This window comes from Aphelocoma coerulescens, chromosome 9 (assembly GCF_041296385.1).
Source record: "Aphelocoma coerulescens isolate FSJ_1873_10779 chromosome 9, UR_Acoe_1.0, whole genome shotgun sequence".
In the NCBI taxonomy this organism is placed as follows: domain Eukaryota; kingdom Metazoa; phylum Chordata; class Aves; order Passeriformes; family Corvidae; genus Aphelocoma; species Aphelocoma coerulescens.
Window position 1 is genome coordinate 11812794 of NC_091023.1, and position 27849 is coordinate 11840642.

The 27849-nt window shown below is 39.1% G+C and overlaps 1 protein-coding gene across 2 annotated transcripts; it reads left to right on the forward strand.

The window, feature by feature from the left end:
* Positions 1–1597: 1597 nt before the first annotated feature.
* Positions 1598–27223, forward strand: ATP1B3 (ATPase Na+/K+ transporting subunit beta 3). 2 transcript variants are annotated; one of them, XM_069024076.1, is made up of 8 exons: positions 1598–1851; positions 9453–9581; positions 13768–13875; positions 15374–15561; positions 16295–16345; positions 16912–16938; positions 21605–21691; positions 24910–27223. In XM_069024076.1, exons 1-8 carry the CDS (start codon positions 1743–1745, stop codon positions 25078–25080), a joined length of 870 nt encoding a protein of 289 aa, XP_068880177.1. In that variant the 5' UTR covers positions 1598–1742; the 3' UTR covers positions 25081–27223. The 2 variants fall into 2 exon arrangements, with proteins under 2 accessions (XP_068880177.1, XP_068880176.1); XM_069024075.1 differs by lacking the exon at positions 16912–16938 and having other exon boundaries at positions 1600–1851.
* The last annotated feature ends 626 nt before the right edge of the window (positions 27224–27849 follow it).

Here is a 27849-nt window from a genome sequence, read left to right on the forward strand (position 1 = left end):
ATTCCTATGTTTTATGATGTGCAGACTAAAGAGTTTCAGTGATGCTAGATAATACTAGTTTCTCTAATACTTTGGTTTACATTTTCTGTAATTTTAAAAAAATATTAATATATTCAGATGTTGACATTTCACTGCATAATGTAGGGCTTGGTCATTCCTTAGAGACAATCTGATTTTTTTAATCTATGTTAAATTCCTCAGTTCTTTGCATCTAGTAAACTCTAATGTTATTGAATGGTGCCCATTCCAAAAAGATGGATATAGGTACATGTTGCTGCCGTGTTATTCCGTAATAGTGAAGGACACCTATTTGAATAAACTGGGAAAAATAATTCAGCAAAGCAGATGTTAAAATGGAATGACAGTCAGTTTTTGCTTGGTGACATTTAAAATAAAAATAAAAATGGAGATGGCTTATTTCTGGCCTGAAATGGAATCTATTAGCTGAGTAGTGTGACACAGAGTAATCAGTGAGTGATACATTTTCTGCTGCTGTTTTACAGCAAATAGAATGATTTAGATGATGTACTGTAACAGCAGAGAATACTGGAATCAAATGTTCAAGAGGCAGACAGGTTTATTCTATTTTATGCTTTACATTTACTGCTTTCTGGAAATACTGCAACCACTGTAAAGATTTAAACTAACCATGCTGATAAATATGTATTTCCTCATAAGACATCTCTTAAATTGTTTCTCTTACGTTTTTCAGATGTAGTCTGGTGTATCTTTTCCATTCGGATTTGATCTCTTACTATTTTAAGAACTGCTTTGATGTAGGAGCTTTCCTGTTACACTTGAGTTTTGCAAGGTCCCCGGTTAATGCCATTATTGACACTGGCTGAGAACTCTGAGGGAGAACACGCTAGGGCTGACCCCCAGGGCTGGGGGTACGCGGGGCTGCCACTGCTCCGCTCCGTATTGGGGAAAGAGAATTCCAGGGCGTAAGCTCCTGATCCGTGCCAAAGAGTAAATGAGGCTGCTCCTCTTCTATCAGCCGGGGGATGGGGAGGGGGGTTTTGTGCTGTGTTACTTGGACCTTCAGGAGCGTGACAGCAAGAGGGCTTTTGAGCCCTTATGCATCAGGAGTCACATTACCAACAGCCCTTCTAGAGCATCTTGACACGTTTGTGTTCTGTCACCTGGTGCTTCAGGCCGGTTCTGGATCACGGACGGAGTGCCGAGACGGAGGTTACACTTGCGAGCCTTTCTGTCCCCTGGCACTTCTCTAAGATGCGTTGTGCATCAGGACCCGCCCCGCCGCGCAACATCCCCAGCGCCGCACCGGCCCGGCACACGGCGGGGTCACGGGTGCCCGGAGGCGGCCTGGGAGGGGCCCGGCGGGGTCGAGGAGCGGTGCCGGCCCGTGCCCGCCGCTGGGGCCGTGCGGGCCCCGCGCTCTGCCCGCGCTCGGCTCTGCCCCGCTCTGCCCCGCTCCGCCAGGCCGGGCCGCGTGCCCCCGCGCGCCTCCGCAGCAGGGCGGTGCTGGCCGGCAGGGGGCGCGCGCGGCGGCCGGGGCCGGCTGTGGGCGGAGCGCTGCGGGGCCCGCCCCGCGCGGGGGCGGGCAGAGGGAAGGAGGGCGGGATTGGGGAAGGTCTCGGCGTGCCCGGCCCCCGCCCGCTCTCCCGCCGGGCGCCGCGGCCGCAGTTACTTAGCGGTTGGGAGCGGGCGCTGGTTGCGGCTTTCTGTGCCGGGGAGGCTCTGCCGCCGGGGTGCGCGACGCAGCCGCTCCTCGCCTCGCCATGTCTAAGGAAACGAAGAAGCCCTTCCGCCAGAGCATGGCCGAGTGGCGGCAGTTCATCTACAATCCCAACAGCGGCGAGTTCCTGGGGCGCACGGCGAAGAGCTGGGGTAAGGGCTGCCGCGGGGGACAAGGGCGGGGCGAGCCGCCGGAGAAACCGAGGGGTGGCGGGGAACGGGGCCGAGCGCGAGAGGTGGGGGCGCGGGGGCGGGATGCGGGAGGGCCCCCCGCGGGGATACGGGGACGGGCTGGAGAGCCCCCCGCGGGGATGAGGGGACGGGATGCGGGAGGGTCTCCGGGGGGATGCGGGGGCAGCGCGCGCCAGGTGAGGCGGCCCGCGCGGCCGCGGCGGCGCACGCGCCCCGGTGTCCGTTACAACTGCTGGTCTAAAAATAGCTCCGTCCGTGACAGCAGGGGCGCGGGTCGGGGGAAAGGGGAGTTCCCGGGGCGCGTCCCGAGCTGACTCAGCGCCCGCCCCGCAACCGGTGCGGGCCCGCGGGCTCCTTTCCCGCCCGCTCTGCCGGGGGCGCCGCGGGGGCGCCGCGGTGCGGTCGTGACGGGCTTCCGCCGCGAGGTGCGGGGCGGCCCCGCCCGCGGCATCACCCGCACCGTCCGCAGCCTGCGCGTGCCGGAGCAGCTCCCCCGCTCCAGCCGTTCCCGACGCCCCCCCTTCCTCATCTCGCCCCCCTTCCCCCCATCCGTGCTCCAGCGGCGCAGGGAATCCACAATGAATGAGGGCGAATTGCCTTTGTACTTGTAGCTGCAGGTCGGGGAGGGAGAGCAAAGGAAAATCCCCAACACACACACCCCCTCCCCCCGCCGCCCAAAGTTCAGGAGCCCCAATTCCAGAAAGTGATCGTTGTGTGTGGTTGTGCGTCATTGTGCTAAATTTGTTCCAGCGTAGGGCTTCTGGGCCTTTTATTTTCTTAAAGGAAGCTTTAAATGAAGGCTCTCCAGTAAAGCCTGTGAAGGCAGTGTTTGTTTTCCTGTTTTCAGGTAGTCATCCTATTGCTTTCCTCTGAGCTGGAAAGCATGTTATCGTAATCTGGTTGCTTCCAATAAAAATATTTGGATTTTCCGAGTGTGTTTTCTCATATTAAACAGTTGTACAAATGCTTAATATTAGGATGTTTCTTCAGCCCTCATGGGACATATTTACTGACTTCAGAAAATGCTGCGTCTCCTCCCAAAACTTGGATGTAGTTGGGATACTTAATAGTTGTGCTTGCAAAACCAACAAGAATCTCAGCGTGGTGTAAAGGAACAGGCCAATACATCCTTGGCCTTGACGCGATCTCAATGAATACTGATGTTGAAATAGGGAGGAGGAGCTTTAAGTGGACTGTGCATGGGGTGTACTTTCTCTGCCGTGCCAGTGTCTCCTATCTGTCAGGAGAGGGCCCGAGCCCTGACAGGAGTTCCCCTCCATTCAGATGGAAATAAGAGCTTGCAGCTACTCTGCCAGTTGAATAGCAAAGGATAGGAAATTTCCACTATGCTGTTGTCTAGTGATCTTTCTGTACAGGCAGGTTTCCTCAAGTGCGTGGGCTGGGTGTGTGGTTTGCAGAAGTCTGGCTGTGTCATGAGTCTGAGCAGCACAGACTGTAGATATGTTAGAAATAGCTTGCAAGGTTGTTTTTGTTTTTTTTTTAAAAAGGTGAAGATAAAACCATCTCCTCTGTTTAAACCTATCTAGTAGGATAAGTCACTTAGGATGTTACTAGTCCGTGTTAGACCAAGGCCAACAACATTTGAAATTGAGATTAATTAGTTGGTGACTGAGTTTCTACAACTGTTGATAAAAGATTCTTTTGAGACAGTATCTGTAGACATTTTGAATAATCCTACTTTGTGTAGGTAAGTCAAGTAATTTTACTTCATTAAGAAATTTTATTTAGTAGTTCAGGTGATTGGCATGTGGTTACTGCTTTATACCATTTCCTCAGCCTGGACATTAGGAAGTGAATGCTCAGTAACACCATAAATTTTCAGTGTATTTTTTCATCAATATTTGTTTGTTTTGGCATTCCATAATTAACATACTGTGCTTATTTAATTTAATCATTGTCTGACTGATTTGGGGCATGGTGTATGGTTTTCTGTTTGGTTTTACTTTTTAATGCCAGGTCACTAATTGGGTGGCTCTGTTGGCACAGGAGAATATGCAGGGTTTGGTCTCCTGCTCTTACTGTAGAGGTGAGGTGTGAGCTTAGAGCTCTCTCACCTACTACTGTTTCTTTCCTGTTGCTGGTCTCTCGGCTGAAAGGCGAGGGAGGACGTTGGAGAGGACAGCTCTGGTTGCCAGTCTGCTGGGTTGTCGTGTTCCCAAGGGCAGCACCATGAGAATTCAGCTGGCTCTGATTCTTCTGTGCGCATTTCTATTATCTCAAGACAGCTTCCTCACAGAAATAAGACACAAACAGTAGAGAAACTGTTAAATAATTATTCACAGTATGTGCGTGTTTTGCCCTAGTCTGACACAGTCCCGGGGGTTTATGTAAATTGCAACTGCACGGCAGCAATTCTCTGTGAATCCCAGGGCTATGGCGTTGGAGTACTCCTCTATCTGCCATTTCCACATGAGGATTTGTGAAAAGATCAAACACAAGCGGCTCCTATACTCATTTGTCATGAGGCTGCATTTTAGAGTTTGATAAAGAATTGCCTTTTACAGCTTGGTGAAAACCCTATAATATGTCTCCTCCTGTGGAAAAAATTAGAGACTTCCGCTTAATTGTTTTGCAGGCTTGTGGGGTACTTCAGTTTGAAGCTTTCACAAGTTGATATCCAAACCTACACACACTCCCCCCCAAACTCTTCTATTTTTAATTATTTGGCATAATCATTTCTTGTATTAAAGAGACAAAATACTGGGAAAAACTCCTGACTGGAGGCTGTGATGTTGTCAGCAGCAAGGCATGAGGGATACCGATAGTCCTTGAAGAGGTGATGGGAAGGAGGGTGGGTCCTGGGGTACACCCAACTTTTAATCAGGTAGAGCAGAGAAAGGAGGATTCGAGAGGCTGCTGGGTGGGGCCTTCCCGCAAGCAAAAAGATCAGCATCTGTCTCTGCCTGTAATGGCAAGGCGCTGTGTCTGCCTAGAGTTAGAGCAAGAATGGAGTGAGATCATCATAAAAGTCCTGTAATGAGATGCTCACTGCACACTCAGACATGTGCACTGTCTTACAAGATAGTTAATTCTTTCATACAAAGTTACAGGAAAATAATTTGTACCCAAAAAAAAGAGCAGTATAGACAGTAGCAATACTTTGTCTCTCGTCATACTAAATGTCATATCAAGTGTATTTAAGTCTTTCTGTAAAGCTGTGTTGTGTCAGGGTGTTTGAGGCAGAGGTGGCATTGTCTTGAAGTACATAGAAGTTTGGACCTACTGAATTTTCTTTTGATTGCTTAGTTGTATCCTTTGGTGCTCAGATGTGTTTGTAATTACAAACAAACAAAAACCCCACCAACAAAACCCAACACCTGATTTTTAGGAAAGCTTTCCACCATGTCAATGGAATTACACTCTTGTTGGCTGCCATAACAAAGGGTCCAGCTTTGCTTCTTTTTTTGTCTTCACTCAATTCCTAGTTGAACATACAGTGCTGTCAGAGTTTTAACTGCTTTTCTGATGTGGTTATTCTGTCTTCTTTATTGGTGTTTTCAGATGGATTTATTGACATTTAGCTTTCTTCATGAGTAGTGTAATATTCAACATTCTGTCATCACTGTCTGCCATTGCAGTAGAATATTTTATTTTCCTTGGTACAGATCACTGAAAAAAGGCATCTTGTCTTGTTACAGGTATCAGTACGCTCTAGTAGTACAGTAAGTGTATTTTGGGGAGGGTGTTCTAAATGCTTAATCATGACATTAGACACTGGCTTTTGTGACTCTTTGCAAGTGTTGCATTTGACAGTTTTTATTGTCTCCTGAGGTGTAGCCATGTTCTTTGCGGAGCCCTGGCTTATTGTGACATAAAATGTGACATGGGGCTGAGGTTATATTTCTTCCAAGACTTTCTCTTCCTCCCTGTGGTGTCATCCAGATCTGGAAAACAAGAATTCTTGAGTGTGCAAGAAGTAAGGTTGAAACACGATTTGTGATTATTTCATGTGTATAGTTATGTTAGCTTAAAGTAAGGAAGTCCATTTGCAGGTGGACTAAAACTCCTTGATGTTCCTGGCACTGGTAGTAGTCAGTAGGAATATCACTTGGGTGTTTAAATCCCACTCGTTAAAGGTGTGAAGGACAATCATGCAGGTGGTACGATCAGTACAGCATGGAATCCAACAAACCATAAAAGCAGCATTTCATTTTTGTTGTTGCAGGTAATGTTGAATAATTGCTCCCCTGTTTGTGGGAGTGTTTATATTGATACCTGTATATAGCAACTATGCATTACATACAGGTAGAGCCAGTGTGGTTTATGCCAGAGTGACAAGCTTTTTATTGCTTTTTGCCATGTAAAGTTTGGAAAGCTTGTATTCATCATGGAAATGATGGCCCAGTATGTGATATCTTGCATTCACCAGAGTCAGAAATTCTAATTTTCATAGTGGAGAAGTGTTTGATTCCTGCAAATGAATTCCAGCTAATGACAATATCAAGATGTTGGTTCAGAAATTGCAGTTTTCCAGATTTGACTTGCTTATTGATGTGGTTAGGATATGAAGAAGTGTTTTTGGTACGGTGATGCCCTGCAAAGAGAAAAACAAACCAAAACAATTAGGTAAATTGTAATGCAAAATTTTGGGTTTGAGTTTTTCTTGTTCTATAGTTTTGGTGTACAAGATGTTCTACAACAATTGAATTGGGTTGCATGTTAGATGTGGAAGCTGTACTTTGCTTGGAGGAAATATGGAGGATAGCTTTTCACTGTTACTTGGGTGCATCTTGTTTCCTGACAAGAAACCCAGTGTTACGTGAAGTTATTTTGGCAGAGTTTCTTGACAGGTTATGGCTTGCTCACTGTGATTAGCTAAGGATAATTAGTACAAATAGGCTCACAAAGAGCAGCTTACTCAGTTTGGGGCTGTTGGAAGTTGCAGAGGGGATTTTATTTGGTTTTTTTCCCCCTCCTTTTAATGTGGCAAAGTAGCGTAAATGGGTCAGTTTAGTGGTCAGCGCTCTGCAGTGCATTTACAAGCTATATTAAAACAAAGATTAAAAATAATCTGTGTGTGAGCACGCATGCGCTTTGCTGGGCTGGGGGAGGCTAGCAGAACTTCAGGGCTGTGAATAGAAACAGCGTTTCCAGCCACGTTCCTGCTGCATCTCCCCAGTGGTTGGGATGCTGCTGGGAGGAAGAGGGACTGGGGAAGATGCTGTTGGCACTGCAGTCTCCACCACAGGGTCGCGATGACTGTATTACCCATATACTGGTGCTCCCTAAAGGGCATGAGAGCTCCCCAGTTCTGCTCTGCTGCTGCCCTTGGTGGGGAAAGGGCTCCAGCCCTGCCAGCCCCGCTGGAATGAAGGGCTGTGTAGGAGGGTAGGACACTAATGACCCAATGGGGGAGAGCTGCCCCTTCTGGGACCTGCTCTTCAGGGTCAGCTCTGAGACCGGGAATATGGGTGATGGGGTAGTGTTGGCCCAAAGTGGGACTGTTCTTAGGGCCATGTCTGCTTAGCACTGCACACCACTGTGCTCTTATTGCCTGTGTTATGCTCATCAGTTTGTTCTTTTCTCAATGAAGTTTGGCATATTGTTTCAGAAATTAAAATACAGGTGTATTCTGAAATAATTTCCCTGATTTTCTTGCTTTTACACTACTTGCCACAGTAGCTGCTTGTCTTGTCTTACATGTCAAATTCTTCTGCTCTGTTGGGACTGTTTGGTGAATGTCTTGGTCACTTGATGAAAAGTGTATTTTCTAGACAGTTTGATGAAAGTGTATCCAATAGCTGATTAACTTGTATGGATCAAAATAAAAGCTGACCAGGCGTTTTGTAAGGGAGCTTTTTTGGTTGGTTGGTTTTGTAATACCTGGAATACATTGGATATTAATCGGAAGATCCTTGTTCTGCTTTGAATTAAGTTGATGCAATTATAAGCTTGTAGGTAAAACAAATTGCTGCTGTGCCAAGTACAGATGCAACTTTTATAATGGCTTTCATTGACTAGTATTTCTACTATTAGTTTTCATGTTTTCTTTTTACCAGCTAAATAGCTTCTAAATAACCTTAGCAATCATTTACAATAGATGTCCAACTGTCTTGTTCATTATAGAGTAATCTTGTTTGTGTTTACATGCTCTGCTACTTCTAATCACTTCATAGAATCTTACATCTTGGTGGTTTCAAGTGTATTTTAAATATCTGATCACTTTCAGATTATTGCAGATTGGTAGGTAACTTCCTCAACATGTGAAATTTAAAACTAAAACCAAACCAAAAATCCGCTAACATTCAGTTGGTTGCTGTCAAGAACTTTACTTACAGTAAAGAATTTGGAAACCACGTCATTTTAATGGATGTACACAGAATTCTTTTGGGAGAAGTAAAACGGGTACTTCGATTTTTAGCAGTCACGGGTTTCTGGGGACCATACTACCCTAGAGACTATTTCAGTGCAAAGTGCAAACACAGTTTCTGGGACAGGAGCCAGGGCTTAGGCTTCCTTCTGTCATCTCCAGTGGACAGTGCATAGCACTGGGGTACAGTCGTGTTTGCTTTTGCTCTTTCCTTTTCTGTGAAAGGTTAAAAAATTCTGCACTTGATTCTCTCACATAATCAAGTGTCAGTGGTAGGATGTTGCATAATCGTTTTCATGTGCTTTTCTTCATACCCGAGTTAGATCTCTGGCTTCTGATAGCATCCTTACAGCTAGAATATCCAATAAAAATTGAATTTGTGTCAACATTTGGTTACGTTTTTGAAATACAAAGGTTTTAATGATGGCTCTCAGTCCAAGCATCCAATCTCTTCAGTACTTTTAATAGCCACCATTCTTTTTTGACAAAGTCTCTGCATGTGCCCTCAAGTCTCAAGTCTTAAAACAGAATCCCACACACTTTTTTAGGTTGATATTGAATGTTCAGTTAGCAAAACAAGTTGAAGCTGGTAACAGCTGTGTAATTGGTGAATTCAGTGGGGTTCCTGGGTCTCCAAGGTAGATTGGTAAAACAGGTGTGTGTGTTAGGTTGGATTAAGTCTGACAAGAAGGCTTGGTTTGTTTTCAAAAGAATGTGGCAGAAAGCATTTTCACCTTGAGAAGTATCTTGTAACAGGACATATGTGAAGGACTGCTCTGTGTGGTGTTCCCTCAAATATCAACTATGTTATTAAAGTGCCAATTGCTTCCTCCCTGGTCTGGATCCAGTGTAATAATTTTATTTTTCCCTCAGTTCTTTCATCTTCCCAACAACCAGATACAAAGCTAAAATTCCTGTACACAAGTAAAACTTTATTTTTTTTCTAATGCACTGCTTAATCATCTTTGCCAGCTTTCCTGTATAGCCGAAAGAGTGTTTTTTAATGCTTCTTTTAAAAATAGAGATGCCAAAATGCCCTATAAGCTTTAAGAATCAGAAAGTATTAAGAAAACCTTTTTGTATGCACGATTGTGCACTGTGCATTACATATGTATGCTAGAGGTGTATTTATGACTACAAACATTGTATTGCTAATTTCTCATTTTGATTTTCAAAATAGGTAATGGAATTAGATTAAATGAAAATAGTAATTTTAGCTTTTTCTTTGCAGGATTGATCTTGCTATTCTATCTGGTATTCTATGGCTTCCTAGCAGCACTCTTCACATTCACAATGTGGGTTATGCTTCAGACACTGAGCAGTGATATACCGAAATACCGTGACCGGATTTCTAGTCCAGGTAACGCTGTATTTATTTTTTCATAAACTTCGGTCTGGTTTAAGAACTGGGTTTTGTTTGAGAACTTGTTTGAAGTATGAACTACTTGTGGGAAACCGTGATCATTATTCAGTTACTTGCAGGTTGCAAAGGTAAAACTTGGCATGAGGCTAGTTATATATGTTTATTGCATAATTTCAGGCAATACACTTTTGTGTGTATGTATCAACTTTTGCTGTTTTTTCCTCTAAGCTCCTGTCAGTTGAATTTGTTATGTAGACCACAATTTTGCCTGCAGATCTATACAACATGCTGATGTCGAAGTGCATTTATAATTTAATTGAATTGCTTTAAGGATACTCTAAACCAGTTCTCTTGGATGAGATGGAAGGCCACCTTGATTAGTGTTTGATACTTTGCAGAAGGTAGAGGAAGGCTGTACTATGGGTGTGATCTGCTCAAGAGCATGTAAGGACTGTGGGACAGAGGCCTTTGCAGAGTTTTTATTACAGTATTCGGTAGTTTCCAACTGACATGGAATGTCTGTGGATTTCAGGGATTGTTTACCTGTTACGTAGGGATCTACTAGAGAGAGGGTCCTGTTTTATGATGAAGCGAAGTTCATGTAACACGTAGCTGCCACTAAAAGTGGTATCTTGCTTCCTGTAACTATTGCTTCCTTTGTGTACTGCCCACCCATCCCACTGTTGGCTGCTTCAAGGAACTATATGTTTAAAAAAAAACAACCTGTGCAAATAAGAATGAGTAATAAAGTGGTTGTCTTCCCCAATATAATGATTTGGTGGAAGTGAGACAACATTATTTTTTAAAACACTTTTTCCTTTTGTTGAATGCAAAGCTCTTAAAATTGAGCATCATCTTGCAGCTGTATCCACTCTTAAGATGGTACAGTAACCTTTGTGTGAGTAAGTTGCAGTGGGGCCAGTGTGATGAACGTCTGTGGATTCTGAACAGAATTCTTTTTGGTATAGTGTTCTGGCCTGCTCTAATAAGTGTCATATTGTAAGGGATTTTGAGGATATGTGCTGTTTTTCCCAATCTAAGAATGGGCTAGATGCTGAAAAATATAAATAAGAAAAAAAAAAAAAGAGAAGAAAAATAAATGAGAAAAAAAGGTGGCTTAGTTGACCATTTCTCCCCATTTCCATTGTGTCTGTTGTGGAAGTCAAAAGTGTCATAGTGGATGGAGCTGTGGGTAACTGTGGCTTAATGCTAGGCTACTACTTAATGCTAGTGACATTTCTTCTCTCTTGCAGTTCAGGGTATTAATTTTCCTTGGCTTTGAAATAAGTCATAAGGGATGTTTGTTTTTAAAAGTATATATGCCACAATTAGTTTTTAATTGAAGAATTCCTGTAACATTTCTGAATTAAATCTCTCTATTAACCATGTCTTTAGTAACTCATACATTAATCAGATTGCTTGTTTCTGTTTTAATGTTTCTCCTTAACTCTGTCGTTTTTCATTTGCAGTGAGACATGTAATGTTGCTGGCTGTAAACTTAAATTCTTTAAAAAAAAAATCTACACACAAAACCTGGATGCCGTAGGTCAGAGGTTCTGCTCTTATGTTAAACATACTTGGAAATCTCATAATTGATTTATTTTATAATTGATATTTGACTTTGTACACTGGGGTATAATAGTATAAATCAAATCCAGATGATTTTAAAACCTTTTTTTTAAAATCCCTCCTGGAATTGTAATATAATGTAATCTCTTTTACAATCCTAGGTGTGATCCTATGCTGAGGCTGTTAATTCTGTTCCGCTAGAAGAGCTCAAATCCTGCATCTCTCACAGTCTATGCATCAGTCCTTCAAATAGCTTTTTTCTGTAGAATTTACACCATAGTTTTTAGGCAGACTGTAATCCACTGGAAGTGGAGCAGTCCTCTCCTTGTAGGATGTTTCTGACATTCCCCTGAAGCATTAAATCTTAATTATTTTTTCATTCAAATGATTTTTTCATTCACTGATGACTAATTTAGTTATTTTGTCATATTCCCTTTGAAAAATACAATTTAAGTCTTCCATTTACATTATAATTCTGTAGATAATAATCTTGTATCCCCTAAAAGTTCTTAATGTGTAAAACCCCTTCAGTGATTTTTCAGCCCTACTACTAATTACGTTTTATTTTGCTGAATCCCAGTTCAATGTGAAGGCCAGAAAATGACTGTAATGGTGCAAAGTAATCTGCAGTCAAAATAGTATTTGTAGTTTTATATGGACTGTCAGTCATTAAGGCCTTTACTTCTGGCAGCCATGGAAATAATTTAACTGCTGTTGTTGCAAAAAAAGAGGATTTATGATTTATTGGGAATCCTACAAAAGACCTAGAATAAAAACCATTAAATTATATCTGGGGTTTTTTTAAAAGCTAAAAGATGTTTGTCTGTGATGAATTTCTAGTATAGATCTTTATTACTTGCGAGTTGCAATTAGCGAGTATTTGTAAATAATTTCTGCCTTTGGATGAGAAGCTTGGCCATTTCTGTAGGTAAATCCTTAATAGGCCTGGGCTACTTAACTACACTTTTGATAAGCTTTCAAAACCTTACTGTGGTGGTTAACTACAGTAACCTAACTTTATCTTCCCATTGAAGTCTTACTTTCTTAAATGTTTTTTTTTTTTTTTTTTATAAAGGCCTGGTTTGAATTTTTTTTTTGAGATTTTTGTTTTCTGCCTTAAATTTAATTCATTTGGGAATCTAGTTTTAATTGGTTTTGCCAGAGGATAGGAAAACTACATGGCATCCTAAGGTGATACAATCAGTTGCTGTGTAATTGGAGCTTCTTCCTTTATGCCAAATTTGACTTTGATCAAACAATTTTAATATTCTAACTTAGAAGAAAATGAATCTGCTAAAATATAGGTTGGGTTTGGGATTTTTTGTATTTGTTTGGTTTTGGTTTGTTAGTTTTTTTTTTCTTTCGTGGAACTGCAATGTCTGTTCTCAGCTGTACTTGAAGAGACAGATGCATGGATGCTCACCTGTTAATCACAACTGCAGCATTTTTATCTGTGCTAATTATTTTTATTAAATAAGAGTCACCTTAAGGTAGTGCGAATAAAACAATCAGTTATACACCCTTTTTTGAACAGATTTAATCTCTGCTGCAATATCTGGTGGTGTAGTGCTGTTTCATCTGCTGCTGAAGCTGTGATGAGTAATAGAAGCATCAGGTACCTGTGTTAGTGACAGCTCCCAGTGGCACAGGCTGTGTGTATTAGTGTGCCTTTTGCTTTTACCTGCTCCAGAAAAATCTCTTAAGATTGAACTCTGCACCTTCCTGGGCCATATGCTGGAAAGCAGGGGCAGTTCAGCTCTCAAGAGAGCCCTACTCCACGTGTGCCTTGTCCATCCTTCAGCTGAGGCTGGATTCAGCCTTTGGTGATCCACGTCCTCGTACCTCCTGCAGCTCTGGCTCCTGGCCGTGGGTGGTTCTTGCCCCAGTGCCCCAGCCAGTGGCCAAAAGGAGCTGGAGTTTCCACAGGGAATGCTGGTGCTGTGGGGGCTGGGAGGCAGCTCTGGAGCATTCATGGTCCCCAGGCCTGGCTGAGCCGTGCCCCTGTGGCTGTGTGAAGTGTCTTGCATTCTCCATGGAACAGGTGGCACCTAAACTTTGTTTGAGGAGTTGGAGAAGAAGACTGAAAACTAACTTGACTTACCTGTTTCAAGTGGGGTAACTTTCAAGCCAGCTTTATGCATAATCAAATTTTTAAAAATATTTTTTCTGTTTCTATGAAAATAGTACAATCATAGCTTCATTCTGTATTGCCTAAAGCTTTGACCCATTTCTTGAACTGAAGGTTTTCTGGGTGTGCTTTTGGATATTTTTTCAATTATTTTTTAAGCTTAATTTACTGAGTGTGGAAAGTGGATCAGTAAAAATCTTTGATTGAAAGTGATTAATTTGCTGATTTTGCTTTTCCTAATCGCTTGGGTTTGGTTTGTGAATTGCAGTTATACACTGGGTTAGATTTAAATGTTAATTAATGTAATGCTGATTTTGATAACTGGCTTCAAACACGAAGTACCTTCCAGTACTGTGGAATATAGGGGTAATATTAATGTTTCTTTACAGATAGACATTTTCCAATTTATGGATATTTGAGATGGGGTTAGAGTGGTGTAGGAAAGATAAGTTGCTTAGTTCCTAACTTGAACTTTTTATTTTTAAGGACTTATGATTTCACCAAAGCCAGACACTGCATTGGAATTTTACTTTAACAAGAGTGACAGCCAGTCGTATTCAGAATATGTTGCTACACTTCAAAACTTCCTTGAATGTAAGTAAGTTACTTACAATTGCCCAAGTAATTTAGGAGTCTTAATCTTGAGTACATTATTTTATTTATTGCTTGTAGTTACTGATTGCTAATGGAGACTAATTCAAGTTCAGGGTTACTGCAGATATGTGTTATAAAAGTCTATATGTTACAGAAAAAGGTAAGTATAATGCCTGTAAAGCATGAGGAATAGTGCAGTACAAAATGGAGAGTTTTGGGTGATGTGGTTATTTAAATGCTGTAAGATGTAGCAATTTGCATATGCCAAAAGAATTAAATGTAAAATAACATAGGTTTTGTATTTGGAGACAATGTTTATCAAGACTTATCTTAGTCTTAATCTAAATGATTTGGTGACTGAGAATACTTCAGTCAGGAGAACTTGAGTGTCTCTTTGAAAAATTAGGCACACAAAGATTAAATTAATTGCATTTTATTGATTTTTCACTCTGATACACAGTATTTACAGCCAGAAATATTAAAACACTGAATTTAGAACATGGACAAAAGGTAACAGGACAAGTCTGAAGGATGGCAAAATCACTAGTTTGTCATATTTTATGTATGTGCCTGTATGTACACTTATTCTAATAATATGGAAATCAATTGAAAATATTAATGTTTAACCCCTCAAAATTTGTAAGTCAGAATGAAGAAGGTGCTGCGAAATCTCACCTGTGTGCATGAGTTGCTTTGTTACAGCAATACTTGAATCTCTCCATATTCATAGTTTTGGTGCCTACTAAAAGCTTCTATGAGTAGGCTTTACTTTCAGAGCTCTGCCAAGGGTTCCTGAGAGGAATGCTGCATTTCATGACTACCTGCCTCTCCTGCAGGAGAGGGTCTTACATCGAGGATGAACTTCCCTTTCTCCATTTTACCTTTTTAGCCGGGGGCTGGGGTGTAAGGGAGGGGAAGAAACTACAAAGTATCTTAAATGGGAATAGTTTAGCATTTGTGACAGTGTGATTTGTGCACATCAGAAACACAAGAAAGTGAGAAACAACTTGGGATGTTAGTGTAAGATAAATTATACTACCTGATGTAAATGTAAAGGCAATTTAATATTAGTTATTGAAATACTTTTAAGTTTTCCTGTGTATTTATTTGTAAAAGAAACATATGCAAAGGGAAAACTGGTTGAGTTCCCAGGTAAAAACTCGATTGTTTATATTTTAATACATTATTAGCTTAGAATATATAGTTAGTTTATGTGCAGGAATTAATGAAGTTGTGATTATTGTTCCAATTTAAAAAGCAGGAAAGTATTAATTCTTCTGTAATACTCTATTTTTTCATTCAAGTACACTACTACTTCTCTATAGGCTTTGAAAAAGTGTTTGTTAAGATGGATGTAAGAGACATAGTGCTCTGAAAATACTTCTTTGAGAAAACTACTAGGGAAATAACACTATAATTATTTATGTAGGCATATGCAGGTTTTGGCTACTTATATGCTTTATATACCATGGATTTACAAGCTGTTTCTGTTTCATAGCTTATAATGATTCAAAGCAGTCCCAAAACATAGACTGTACACGGGGAAAGATCTTTGATCAGAATGATGCTGCTGTTAAAAAGGCTTGTCGATTTAACCTCTCTGAGCTTGGACAATGCTCTGGGAAGGAAGATACAAATTTTGGCTATTCTAGAGGAACTCCCTGTGTGCTTGTGAAAATGAACAGAGTAAGTGCCTACTTGTTTTTAAATTCTTAGTACAAGTGCTCCAAACTACTGCTGTATGAAGAAATGACTGTGGAAAGGACTGAAATATATGTTCAATTTGTTTCTCAAGATACCTGCATTTCTAGAACAGTGTAATTTACTGAAACATTGCGCAGTTTCAGAGAGTAATATGAAGTGACCTTTTTTGAGCATTCTAATACTTACAGGTATTGGCTTTGACTACTTGCATCAAAATATCTGAATCCTGTTTTGAGAAGTGCATTGTTCTTTGCTTTTACTTACTGTTCTGTAAAACAGATTCTAGACCACTCTGCAAAGTGTGTTTTACTTCATGTCTGTGTTCCAGAACTCTTAACTAGAATGTAATGCATTGTGTAACTCAACTATGAAAGGTGATGAAAACTCTACTTGACTTCTATTTGACTTCTCAATGATATGTGTTACTTGAATTGCTAAGTGGTTTGAGCCATTAAAGTTACATGCTAAATGTAAAATAAGAAAGCAGTACTTTCTGTGACTACTGTAACTATTTTGAGTTGACCTGAGTAAACTATTTAACTTAACAATACTTTAAATCGCAGTTCTAGTTTAAAATTATGTTTAGATAAAAATGACACTGAATAGATTTATTCCCTGTATGAACTCATATTTAGTGAGGGAAAAGTTCAGATTCAGCCTATAAAACTGGAAAGGGGAAAAGGGTCTGTAAATATTTTAATTTTGTCTCTTTTAGGTAATTGGATTAAAACCTGAAGGAGAGCCACATATACAGTGTACCCCTAAGGTCAGTTCAGGATGTAAGAAATAAATGTGTTTTTTATTTTCCTTGTGATTAGGATGAATAATGAAGTAGTTTATTTCACTCTCTTCCCTTCTTCTTAGAGACTTCATATTTTTGTTTGTGTTTTTCATCTTACTGTATGTCTAATTTAGTTTTAGTGTCTTTTAATTTCTTCTGTGTACTTACAGAAGTTTTTTGGTTGTTCTTTCATCTTCAGGTGTGTTTGAGCTACCTGACTTGGTTTAGAGCTGAGGAAAATGCATACATGTGTATTTGTGGTCTTGTTTGTTTATTTATTGTGAGTTATATTTTGTTTTCCCATTTCATAACCTATATTTTTATTTTTTCTCCATGCTGCAAGTGCACCTTAGACAATTTTATAAATGATGGGTAAGAAAACTGCGTGTGGAAACTAATGTTACCGCTCAAATAAAAGTTGCCTTCAAATCGAGTATAAACTACTTATAATAACAGCTAATCTTTGCATATTTGTTATGTACCAATGGATTTACACAGAATGTTTTATTGCCATTATAATAATTACTTTGACTTATGGGTGTTTTTCCTAGACTGCTTGGGGAGCAGTGAAACCGTTGGTAAGTTTGTGGCTTGAGCAAGGGGCAGAGTCCTGGCTTTTAGCTTCTGGTCACTGATAAAAGTGTAGGCTGGGAAACATCAGCAGTTAATGAGACAAACACTTCTAAGGGTTTCTGCCTTCATCCTAGATACCTGTGGTAGGCATAGATTTTAATACTTGATTTTTGTGGAGTCTTTGAAAGTCTTGATCTCTCCATGACAGTCCATTGCAAGCAAAGGTGATTCCTCCACTTACTTGAGATTACTTACTTGAGATTACTTACTTGAGATTACTTACTTGAGATTACTTACTTGAGATTACTTACTTGAGATTACTTACTTGAGATTACTTACTTGAGATTACTTACTTGAGATTACTTACTTGAGATTACTTACTTGAGATTACTTACTTGAGATTACTTACTTGAGATTACTTACTTGAGATTACTTACTTGAGATTACTTACTTGAGATTACTTACTTGAATTCTTTGCTTCCATTCACAAAACCCCACATTGTTCTCTTGAATAGAATAAAGCAATTAAGCTCCTTTTACTTCTACTAGTACTCTTTTTTTCTTTGATGTATCTACTTCAATTTTCTTTTTCAATGTGATATCCCAAACTGGGCTGAAGTTTGCCTCTAGCTGAGATACTGTTAATGATAGCATTTCTCCCTTTGTGAACACATTGGAAGCAGGGTGAATTTGTTGTTTGTAATACATTGAGTCTGTATTTTCATTGTTTTACTATTTAAATCCTCCTCCTGGTTATTTCCCAGTCTGTATCTATAGATGTGATTTCTCAAAGTTCACAGCTTTGACTTTCATATGGCTATTTTTGGCCCCTCCTCTGTCATTTTTTGTGATTTTAAAGGGACCAAATTCTCTCAAGTGTTTTGCACTTCTTAGCTTGGTGCCATCAATGAATGAACTTGTGTTTGCATCTCAAGTCCTTATTGAAACACTGAATAGGGTCCAGGGCAATCATCATAATTTCCACCAGAAATGCCTTGTGATGTGTTGAGAACAAGTGATATATAAAATATTGATGGTAAGGCTGTTTTATGATTGTATTTCTTCACCTTTCTTCTATGGATGCTCTATGAGACAGTAGTAAAAACTATACAAAGCAGATGATACTTACCCTCTTAACAGGTTTCACGAGCAAAAGAGTTAAGTTTGATAACAACTTGGTTGATCATGGTGGGGTTTTTTGCTATTTTTTTATGGTAGAAATAAATTGTGTGTTTTCTTGCATCCTTTTTCTATAAGTACAAAGTTCTGCTACCATATCCAGTTAACATTTTTCTGATCTACACAAGTGTGATGGGTTTGAATTTTAAAATTATTAATCTATAGTTCTTTAGTGACTTCCAGGGAAATATTTGTCAGGCTTTGCTACTTTGAATGCATCTTTTTTATCTCTACTAGCCTATTGTAACCCTAGTTCATAATGATTTACTTGCTTAGGAAAGCTTAGAATTCCAATTAGAATTCATCCTATAGCTTAGGAAAGCTTAGAATTTACTTGCTTAAGAAAGCTTAGAATACCAGTTAGAAGTCATCCTGTAGATTTACTGTTTACTGATTTTTATTTTGCTTTCATCTGTTTTTAAGTATTTCTTACAGTTAAGAGTCACAGAGTGGATAAGGTTGGAAGGGACCACGGTGGTCATCTGGTCCCACCTCCCTGCTCAGGCAGGGTCATCCTAGAGCCCATGGCACAAGGTTGTGTCCAGACAGTTCTGGAATATCTCCAGTGAGAGAGACTCCACGCACTCTCTGGGCAATCTGTTCCAGTGCCCAATCACTGCACAGAAAAAAGGTTCTTCCTCATGTCCAGATGGAACTTCTGTGCATCAATCCTACATATACTGAGAGCAATTTGGAGGTGTGTGTGCCTGGACTTAACACCATCTGACTTTTAAATGGTATTTTTGCTTTTACAAGTCTCTCAAACACAAAATTAAGTTAGTAGCTTCTGTCTGCACATCCTGCCAGTCTTGGCCACCTGAAGCATCATTTAAGTTTTTCAGTGTGGAATTTATGTTCTTCAGGCATTCTCCTGTAAGGTGATTCTTCTTTCTTCTCCCTGCACTTTTTCTGTGTTTATTTTTTTTAATGGAAAAATTTTAGATGAGTGATTTCAGAGTCAGAACACTTACACCTGGAGATGCTTCCCCCTCTGCCCTGATGTAGTTGAAGCTGTCATCACTGTAATTTCTGTAGGTCAGGGAAGTGAGTGTTTGCAGTGTCAGACACTCATTACAACTGGTTCTTTCTCCTGCACCCTGGAGGAGCTAATCTGCTGTAGTCTTGAGAATCTCCACAAAGAGAAACAAACCAACAAAAGATTCTGTCTCCAAGAAGTTTGAAGATCAGCATTTTAGGTCTTTAGTTTGGGGCCAGAGTTGTGCAGTTTCATACGTGCTAGAACATCTTGCAGCAGTATTCCTTTCAAGTTAAAACAACCTTTACTGAAAATTGGTAGATTTGATTTTTTTTTTTAATTTTCAACTAGAGAAAAGAAAAAAAAGCCGTAATTCCAAAACATATCTTTTTCTACTGTTTAATGACCATCTTGGCTTTGTGTTAGGTATCACTTTCCAGTTGACAAGAATGAAGAATGGCTGTATGAATGACACTATGTGCCTTGCTTTTGTCATCATACTCAGGATCTGAGTTAACTTGCTTTTTGTGACAGAAGTCTCTGTTGTTTAACAGTTTCTACTAATGGACACTGCTCTTTATCTTCTCCATTTCTTCTCAAGGGCCTGTAGAGCATTCCTGCCCAAATTCTTTCCTAGGGTCTTTGTATATTATTTCAACATATGGTAAATTCTTCTTTCTAAACTACAGTTTTAATAAAGACCCAGTTAGTGAGGTGTAAGTCTGTCAGTGCAGTTTTGGTGACATGCCTGCCCAGCTAAGTTGTCTGATTTTTAGATTTGCTGACTGTCAGCAGCTCTTTGTGGAAACTAAATGATAAGCAGAAAAAGTGACACTCACTAATGGACTGATTCTTGATGTTCTTCAGCAAATGCAGGTTGTTTAGGTGTTTTTTGGTTTGCTTTTATTTAATTGTGTAGGGACATTAATTAGGATTGTTTATTCAAGAAAATCTGCAACCCCCCCAGCTGTTGCATTAGATAGGCAGCTGCATGCCTTAGAACCTCCCTGCTATTGCACTGATAGCCTAATGCATATATTTAGTGTATAGTGATGACTGCATGCATGCCTTGTATTAAGCTGCTCCAGAAAGCACTACTCCTATTTACCTTGCCTATGTTATTCCATATGCTGATTATTTAACCATTATTTCAGCAACATATTTGAGAGGGGAGCATTTTCAGCTGCATGAGCTTTAAATAAAATAAAGAATAATGCTGAAAATCGACATATTTCCGCTTAATAGTTATATTTGCAAGCTCAAGGTCCAGAATACTTAATAAACATATATTGAATAATTCCAATAATTTAGACTGCAAAGGAATGAGAATGTGGCCATATCCTAAAAAAAATTGTATGTTCTTTTGAGGAGGTGAAAAGAAGGTAGCCTTGAGCTGTGGCTTGTTCTTAAATATGTTTTGATCTTACTGCAATTGTCTCCTGAACTTTGTAGGGTATCTGTTTAAAATTACAGCTGTTGAATATGGTAATAGAGAAAAAACAATGAAACTTGCTAATACACTTTGAACTTGTGAATTACATGGAATAAGCATTGAATGTTCTGAACTTACATTTAACATTTTGGGGGGTTGTTTTAATGACATTTCCCTTGGTTATGGTAATACATTTAATTTATTACAGAAAGTCACATTAGATGTGGACATTTCCTAGTGGTTTGAACTTCCAGTAGTTTGATATTCTGCCAGGATATACAGTCTTGAAGAATATTGTATATAGGGAGAGGTGTTTATATATTGCTATACGGATAGCCTGTGTGTGGACAGCTCAGTCATATATACATATTTTGTATATTTTATGTATTGAGTGACTCCTAATTCAGAAATAGGCTGCAGCTTTATAGGTAGCTGCTACTTATTTCAGGATTTGGGGTTGCAGGGGCCAGTTGAGTGATATGGCCTGCATATATCTATATATATTGCTCCTCTAAGGTGGTGATGACACACCTCCAGCAACATCACCATTTTAAACTTGAGTTTCTTCTTAGGTGGCCTGTATTTGAAGGATGGAGGGCACCTGATGTTAGGAGTAACACTATTGCAGAGAAGTGTCTGTGGTTCTCTGTGAAGGCTTGTATCATTGCAAGCTTGAGAGACTTAAAAACCTGGCTTTAAACAGCACATGGTTCACCAAAATGCACAGGCTTGCTTGGGGATACTTGGGATTTTAGTTATATATGGAGGGGTTTGGGTTGTTGAATTACTTATTACAATGAATATACTCTTCCCCCTTCCTCATTTCTTTGACTCATAAGTATGAAGGCAAGCTGTCTTTGACTTGATTGCTAATTTACGTGATACTGGTAATCCTTACTGCAGCAGATGTGTGCAGCATGTGACTGCCAAAAGAAATCTGTTCTGAATTATTCTATGAGTTTGTAGGTCAGTTGCCCTTTTTTACGTATCTTGCACTTTATCACTGGGTTATAATTTTAGTTTTGTGTTCATTTTTATGCAAGCAAATGCTAACTTCTACTTTTGTTGCTGTCTCCAATTATAGGAAGAAGGCATGGTTCAGATAAATTATTTTCCTCCTAATGGCGCGATGGACTTGATGTACTTCCCATACTATGGGAAAAGCTTGCATGTAAGTATCCCTTAATGATGGTCTTCACTTTGTCAGTGTTTTGTTTCTGTGTGTATTTACAGTTGCTAGTAGCAGATTAATTCTGAAGTTTGAACTTTGTAATGATGTACTGCTAAGGAATATTGCACATGCAGACATTTCACAGCTCTCTAGACTGGAAACGTGCTTTGGCAGACATGAACAAACTGGGCATTGTCCTAATGAAGGAGTGGCTGTATACCAGCAGTCTTGAGAGTGGCTGCTCTTTTTTCCTCACTGAAATCTTTTGGAGTCTTTTTGAATGCAGGGAAAGGCAGGAAAAGTAAACTGGGTCTTTATATTACAATACACTTTCCAATAGCTCCTTGGTGTTTCTGTATAGGATATTAAGTTTGTAAGTCCTTATGGTGTTGATTATATTTCTTTGTGGCTTGCATGTCATGTTTTCTGTTTGGCCCGTTTTATGAAGAAGGACTTCAAGGCAGCAGATAGGTTTAGGGTTTTTTTAAATTATTGTTGTAAAAACCCCAAACTCACTACTTTATGAACACAGAATACATAGAATTAAACTCCAGTTTCTTTTGAAACTTGAATTTAATTAATTTTTATATTTTCTTGCATCAGTTTGTGATCACTGTATGCAGAAAATCTGTACCTTCTGTAAAATATAAAATTATATTGCCTCATACTGACAAGGTTATTTAGTCTAACAAACACTGTTCACCACTGAAGATAAAGGTACTTTTTAAACCATAAATCTATTAGATCCATAGTGTACCATGGTGGGTGGTTGTAATTTCACCAAAGTGATTTTTGTATTAAATTACTCCTTTGACAGTTATTTTTCCAGTGTAGCCTATACTTGCAGCAGTTTCATAACCTTTTTTATCTTCCCATGGCTTTTACTAATGAGGAAGGAGTTTCTTTTCCTTCAACATTTGCTTTCAGGTTACTAAGAGGTAGATCTGTATTTTCCATTTTGTTGCCATCTTGTGAATTGGTACCCCATCTATTCACTTAGATATGCAAACTAGAGGGGAGATTGTCTGTGCTTCCAACAGCTGGAGTCAGTACAGACTCTATCCTATTCTTGGAATGAAAGAATGGGGAAGGAGAGCACTGCTTCCCTAAGAAATGCAAAATACAGCATCTGTGAACCTTGACATGTCAAGATCCAGTCTGTACCAAGGACAGGATAAACAACTTTACTAACAAAATTCCCATCTTGGTGCAATACTGATGGAAAATGAAAGATTATGAAAATACAGTAATGAAGACAGGCAAAACACAGGGCTATTCCTTGCTTGAATTAGGTGATTAAGAACAATCTTTTTTTAATTCTTTTTTTTCCCCACCCAGTTTGTGGTTCATTGTCCTTTTGTGTTCACTTTGTCCTGTGGAACAGAGGCTGTGGTGTAGGGATTCTTGCTTATGTGAAGGCCTAATTATTGTAACATTAGCATACTGAGAAAAACAAGAGGCAGTAAGAAGAGTTGTGAGAAGTTTTTGATTAGGTCTCAAGGGTCTGGATTGATTTCTTGGCTGTGCAACGGATTTTTAATATCAGTGTGGAACTGTTAAATTACTTTATTCTGTAAAGGAGTTAAGATTTGAATAAACTTGCTTCTCTTGTTCAGGTAGGAGCCAGAAAAGTACTAATATCTACAATTTTGTGGTCTGGGATGGTTATTTGTCTTTTGCTGCTTGGTACAATGAGCCCAACTCTCTGACCTTGGAGAATGTTCCCTTTTTTAGATGATCTGACATAGTTAATGGGGATGCTGCCTCTCTTCCCTCCTCCTCCCAATTTTATACTGAGTAAAAGTCTATTCTGGTATCATCTCTTTCCAAAAACATCATAGAAATTTGCGTACCCCTTTGGAAAAACCTTGATGGTGAGACGACTTCTCTCCCTGAGGAAACATGGGAATTTTAGTTATGATTTTAGAAAACTCGAGGTGTGGTATCACCAGTACAACTGGAAAGTTTTTGAGGGAGCCTTGCCTAGCTGCATTTCCTCCCTCCCAGTCTGAAGTTTATTGGGAGCACAGGAAAATTTCTGATCTAATAAAACCACTATCCAATGAAAGCAGTTGCTTCAATCTATTTCTTACTAGTGCTTCACATTAAAGATTTTAGCACATCTACTTCCATGACATCATTCTTTGGAAATGAGACTTTCGAGTCTTATGTAGTGTGTTCTTTGCTGGAGAAGATAGCCTAAAAACAACAGAAATGTATTTAAGTGTCTTCTAAGTTAATGAGGTGGGAAAAAAATCTTAACACAAAATTTTGTTCAATTAAAATTTAAGGTTTATACTTACATAATACTGTAGTGTTGTATTTAGTCCACCGATGTACATGAAAATACCTGGAAAATAATTTTGCTTAATCAGCAGTCAACAGTACTGACCTAAAAATATTAATAAATTATGGAAATACTTAATGAATGTTGCATAAAATGCTGCCTTAACAGTGTATAATAAGTTCCTATTTAATTCATAAGCACTTTACAAGAGAATGAAAGTTGTCCTTATTGAATCGGATGTGAGGTACAATATTGGGTTGACAAAAAAAAAGAATTGATTCTGCTCTCATTCTTAAATTTTAATTTTTCTTATAGTCACCAATTCTAATTTCTCCACCAAATGTGACTGATCAGGAAGGATACTGTCAGGATGTTCAAGGAAAGGTTTCTATGTAAAGCTGTTAAACACATAACACCTTTCAGAATGGTTTGTTGCTGAACAAGTAAATGGGATAGGGAACAAGGGAAGCTGGTTTATTAGTATTTGTTGAGTCATGCTTTTGGGAAAAAAAACCCCACTGTAAACCCTGCTAAAAAAGTTAGATTCTGTAGCAGATTACACCCACCCTGCCAAACCAAACCCAAAACAAGCAGAAGGACAATAGAACAGGTTGGAAGACACTCATTTCTGAGGTTGTTTCATTGAAGGTTTCTAGAAAAATTTGACCTAATGTAATAGAAAGGGGTAAAGTCATATGCCTCTTGAAGATACTGTCTGTGACTCAAATTATGTTGACTATATTAAAGAAATGGTATGAAGAATGTATTTCTTACCTGGGGAAAAAAAAGTGTCTTGCATGAGTCAGATTGGGCTTTGAAAAGTTGGGTTCTTAATGAGCTTTTTTCTTAACTGTTCTGATAGATTACATGTTAATTTAATGCTAACTTACTCTGGTCTCTCAAATATTTTCCCCATCTTTCTGTTTACTAGGCTCACTATTTACAGCCTCTAGTGGCTGTTCAACTAGTAATTACCGCCAACAGTACCAAAGAAGAAATAGCAATTGAGTGTAAGATCCTGGGCTCACCTAATTTAAAAAATCAAGATGACCGTGACAAGTTTCTGGGACGAATTGCCTTCAAAGTTCAGATGTTTGAATAGCTGGAGTAAATACTCTCCACAAAGTAAATGTTGTGTTGTCTGTTTTGTATCAGCTGGACATGCCATTCTAGGATATGAGACCACCTTGAAGAATGTTAAGGTGGTTTATGGCGTTCAGGGTAGCATAATAATATGCTTCCAAATTGTATGTTTAAATTCCCTTAAAATAAATGCCTATCCTGCTTTTTGCCTGCCCCGTTGGAACAGTGTACAGACTATAGTTATGTCATAGGGACCTGTAAATAGCTGTTTTCAAACACATAATAATGGTGACCTTTGTCCTGTTCTAAAATGTGGTTTTATCCTCCAAGTGAGTGTCTCAAGCTTAATGTGCTGTGCTCTGTAAATATTGTATTGATTTAACACTGGTTTAACTGTCATATCTCAATGCTGACACAGTTAGAGGGATAAATAATAAATGGTACCTGATTGACCTAGTGATTTCTTTGTAAGAGTAAACACCTCCAACATAAATTGTGTGTATGGGAGTGGGTGGGTCAGTGGATGGATGGCTGTGTGGAGATGCCTTAAATTGTAGACTGGGTGGCATGGGAGAAGTGAAGTGGATTTTAAGAGTTGGTATGGATATCTGGAAGTAAGTGCTCAACTAGTACTTTCTTGTGCTTGTCACTGTGCAAGTATTGTGTACATGTAATACTTGGTATAGAGTTTGGTGTTCTAGCTGAAGAATTGAACCTTTCTTTGTGTTGTTAATTGCTTGTAATATGTGGAGCACAAATAAAATCTATACAATATTTTAAAACTTTTTAGTTCAGAAATATCAATAGAAAACAATTTAAATAGTTTAGGATCCTGGTAAAAGTTGTACAACAGAGCTGCTTGAAAGAAGTGGCCTCACTATTGTGGGAATAGGCTTTGATTTTCCAATTTAAAAATTTCCAGAAGAACCTCTGTTTAAGAAAAAAAAAAAAGAAAAAGGATTGTCTTGATTAAACATTCCTGTTTAATTTATATATCTGTTTTGTTGCATCTTTTTAACATCTCACATCTTCGTCTGCTCTTTCATGTTGGACTTTCTATGTATTTCATTATCATCTATTTAGAAAATTGGTGTCATCAACTGCTTTATAGAAATACCCTGTTGACTTGGAGTTAATTATTTTCAGTGTAACTTAAAAGAGCAGTTGCTAAAATGACTACAACCAGACTGGTTTACTTGTGACTGCTGCTCAGTTTGAACCAGGCTTGAGCCATGCTCTTGGGCTATGACTTGGGCAGTTGATCTGACATGCAATTTATATTACTCTTCCCCAAGTTTTTGTTTTGTTCTGTCTTGGGGGGGGGGGGGGTGGTTTGAGCACATGGTTCACATTCTGATGTCTTCTCAATATTAAAGACCACAGCAAATCTGCATTTGTGTAAATACCTGTATGTTGTGCTAGTTAGGCCCGAATTTGTTACTTAACTTTTATACCTAATTATTACAGTGGTTTTTAATATTTTATTTAAACAAATTAAATGAAGGATTTCTAAAATGCAAGATCCAGTCTTAATGCCCTGCTTTAAGTTTGGGGCCAGTCTAAGCCACATTAGTGAAAAACAGCTGTGCAAGCCTACACTGATGCACAGTTGGAGAAAGCTGCTCTTAATGGGACTTGAACAGTGTCTTAAACCTCATTAAAAATAGATTTATATTGATCTCATACCATTCAGCATGCTTTTTGTTGTCTACAAAAGAAAGTTGTTGTTCTTACATTATGCAATGAATATTTTTGTAATAATGGCATGCATTAATACTGAATGAGATGTTCTTTCAAAATACTCCATGACTAATGTTTTAAATGATGCACTTTTAGAGCTGGGATACCTGGCTTCTTGAAGATATGACTAATTGCTTCTCTGTATTAATACTGCCTGAAAGTATTTTAATAGTTGTGAGGGACCTTAAGTGTAGATGTTGCATCTGACAATGAAAAGGATTAGCTTCATGTAAAAACTTCTCACATTTGTGTTCACTTAGGAATGGTAAGAAGTTCTGGAGAAACACTCAGTTTTCAAATGAGCTTGTTTTTTGCAACAATTTATCTTTTGACTTATCTTGTCTGTAGACAGAGCATGAAATGGCAACTTTTCACCAGCACTTTTCAGACAGGTAAAACTCAATAAACTCCTCTTCTCCCTAGATTCTGTGCAAGTGTTGGTTTGTTTTTTTTTTTTTAATTTAAACATGTAAGGCTTGTCAGTTGGGGGGAGGGGAGGAGGAGAAAGGACAAAAAACCTAGTACTTTTGAAAGGGTTCAGCTATGAAAATAAGCATGTAAAATGTATGTGGGTAGAAACTATAGTGTTAAGCTATTTAATCAAATTGAACTATTTCTCATTTTTATTTCTATATCTTGAGTAGGTAAATGATACAGCAGTTATCTGTGTGCAGACTATTAGGATAGGATAAAATTACTGTTTTCCTTCATATGAACTTCAGAGTAAAGGTTCCTCAGCCTTCATTTTCAATTATGAATAAAGATTTAAATTTACTACCATGTTACCAGAAACCTGAAATGCTTAACTTTTATACTGGTAAATTCTTACTAGGTAACTTTTAGTGCCCTCAAATCTGGAACAAGGACTTTTCATTTCAAACTTGTGCAATTGCCAGTGTGTGTCCACATCAGCTGAGGTACCTTCTCCTTGCCATGCCCCACTCCCCTGCCACCACTCACGTGAACACACACATAGGGTGACGGGGAAGCTGAAGCTTGTCAAGAGACAAAATGAGCTGTAAGACTTTATTTACTTCCATCATGCAGT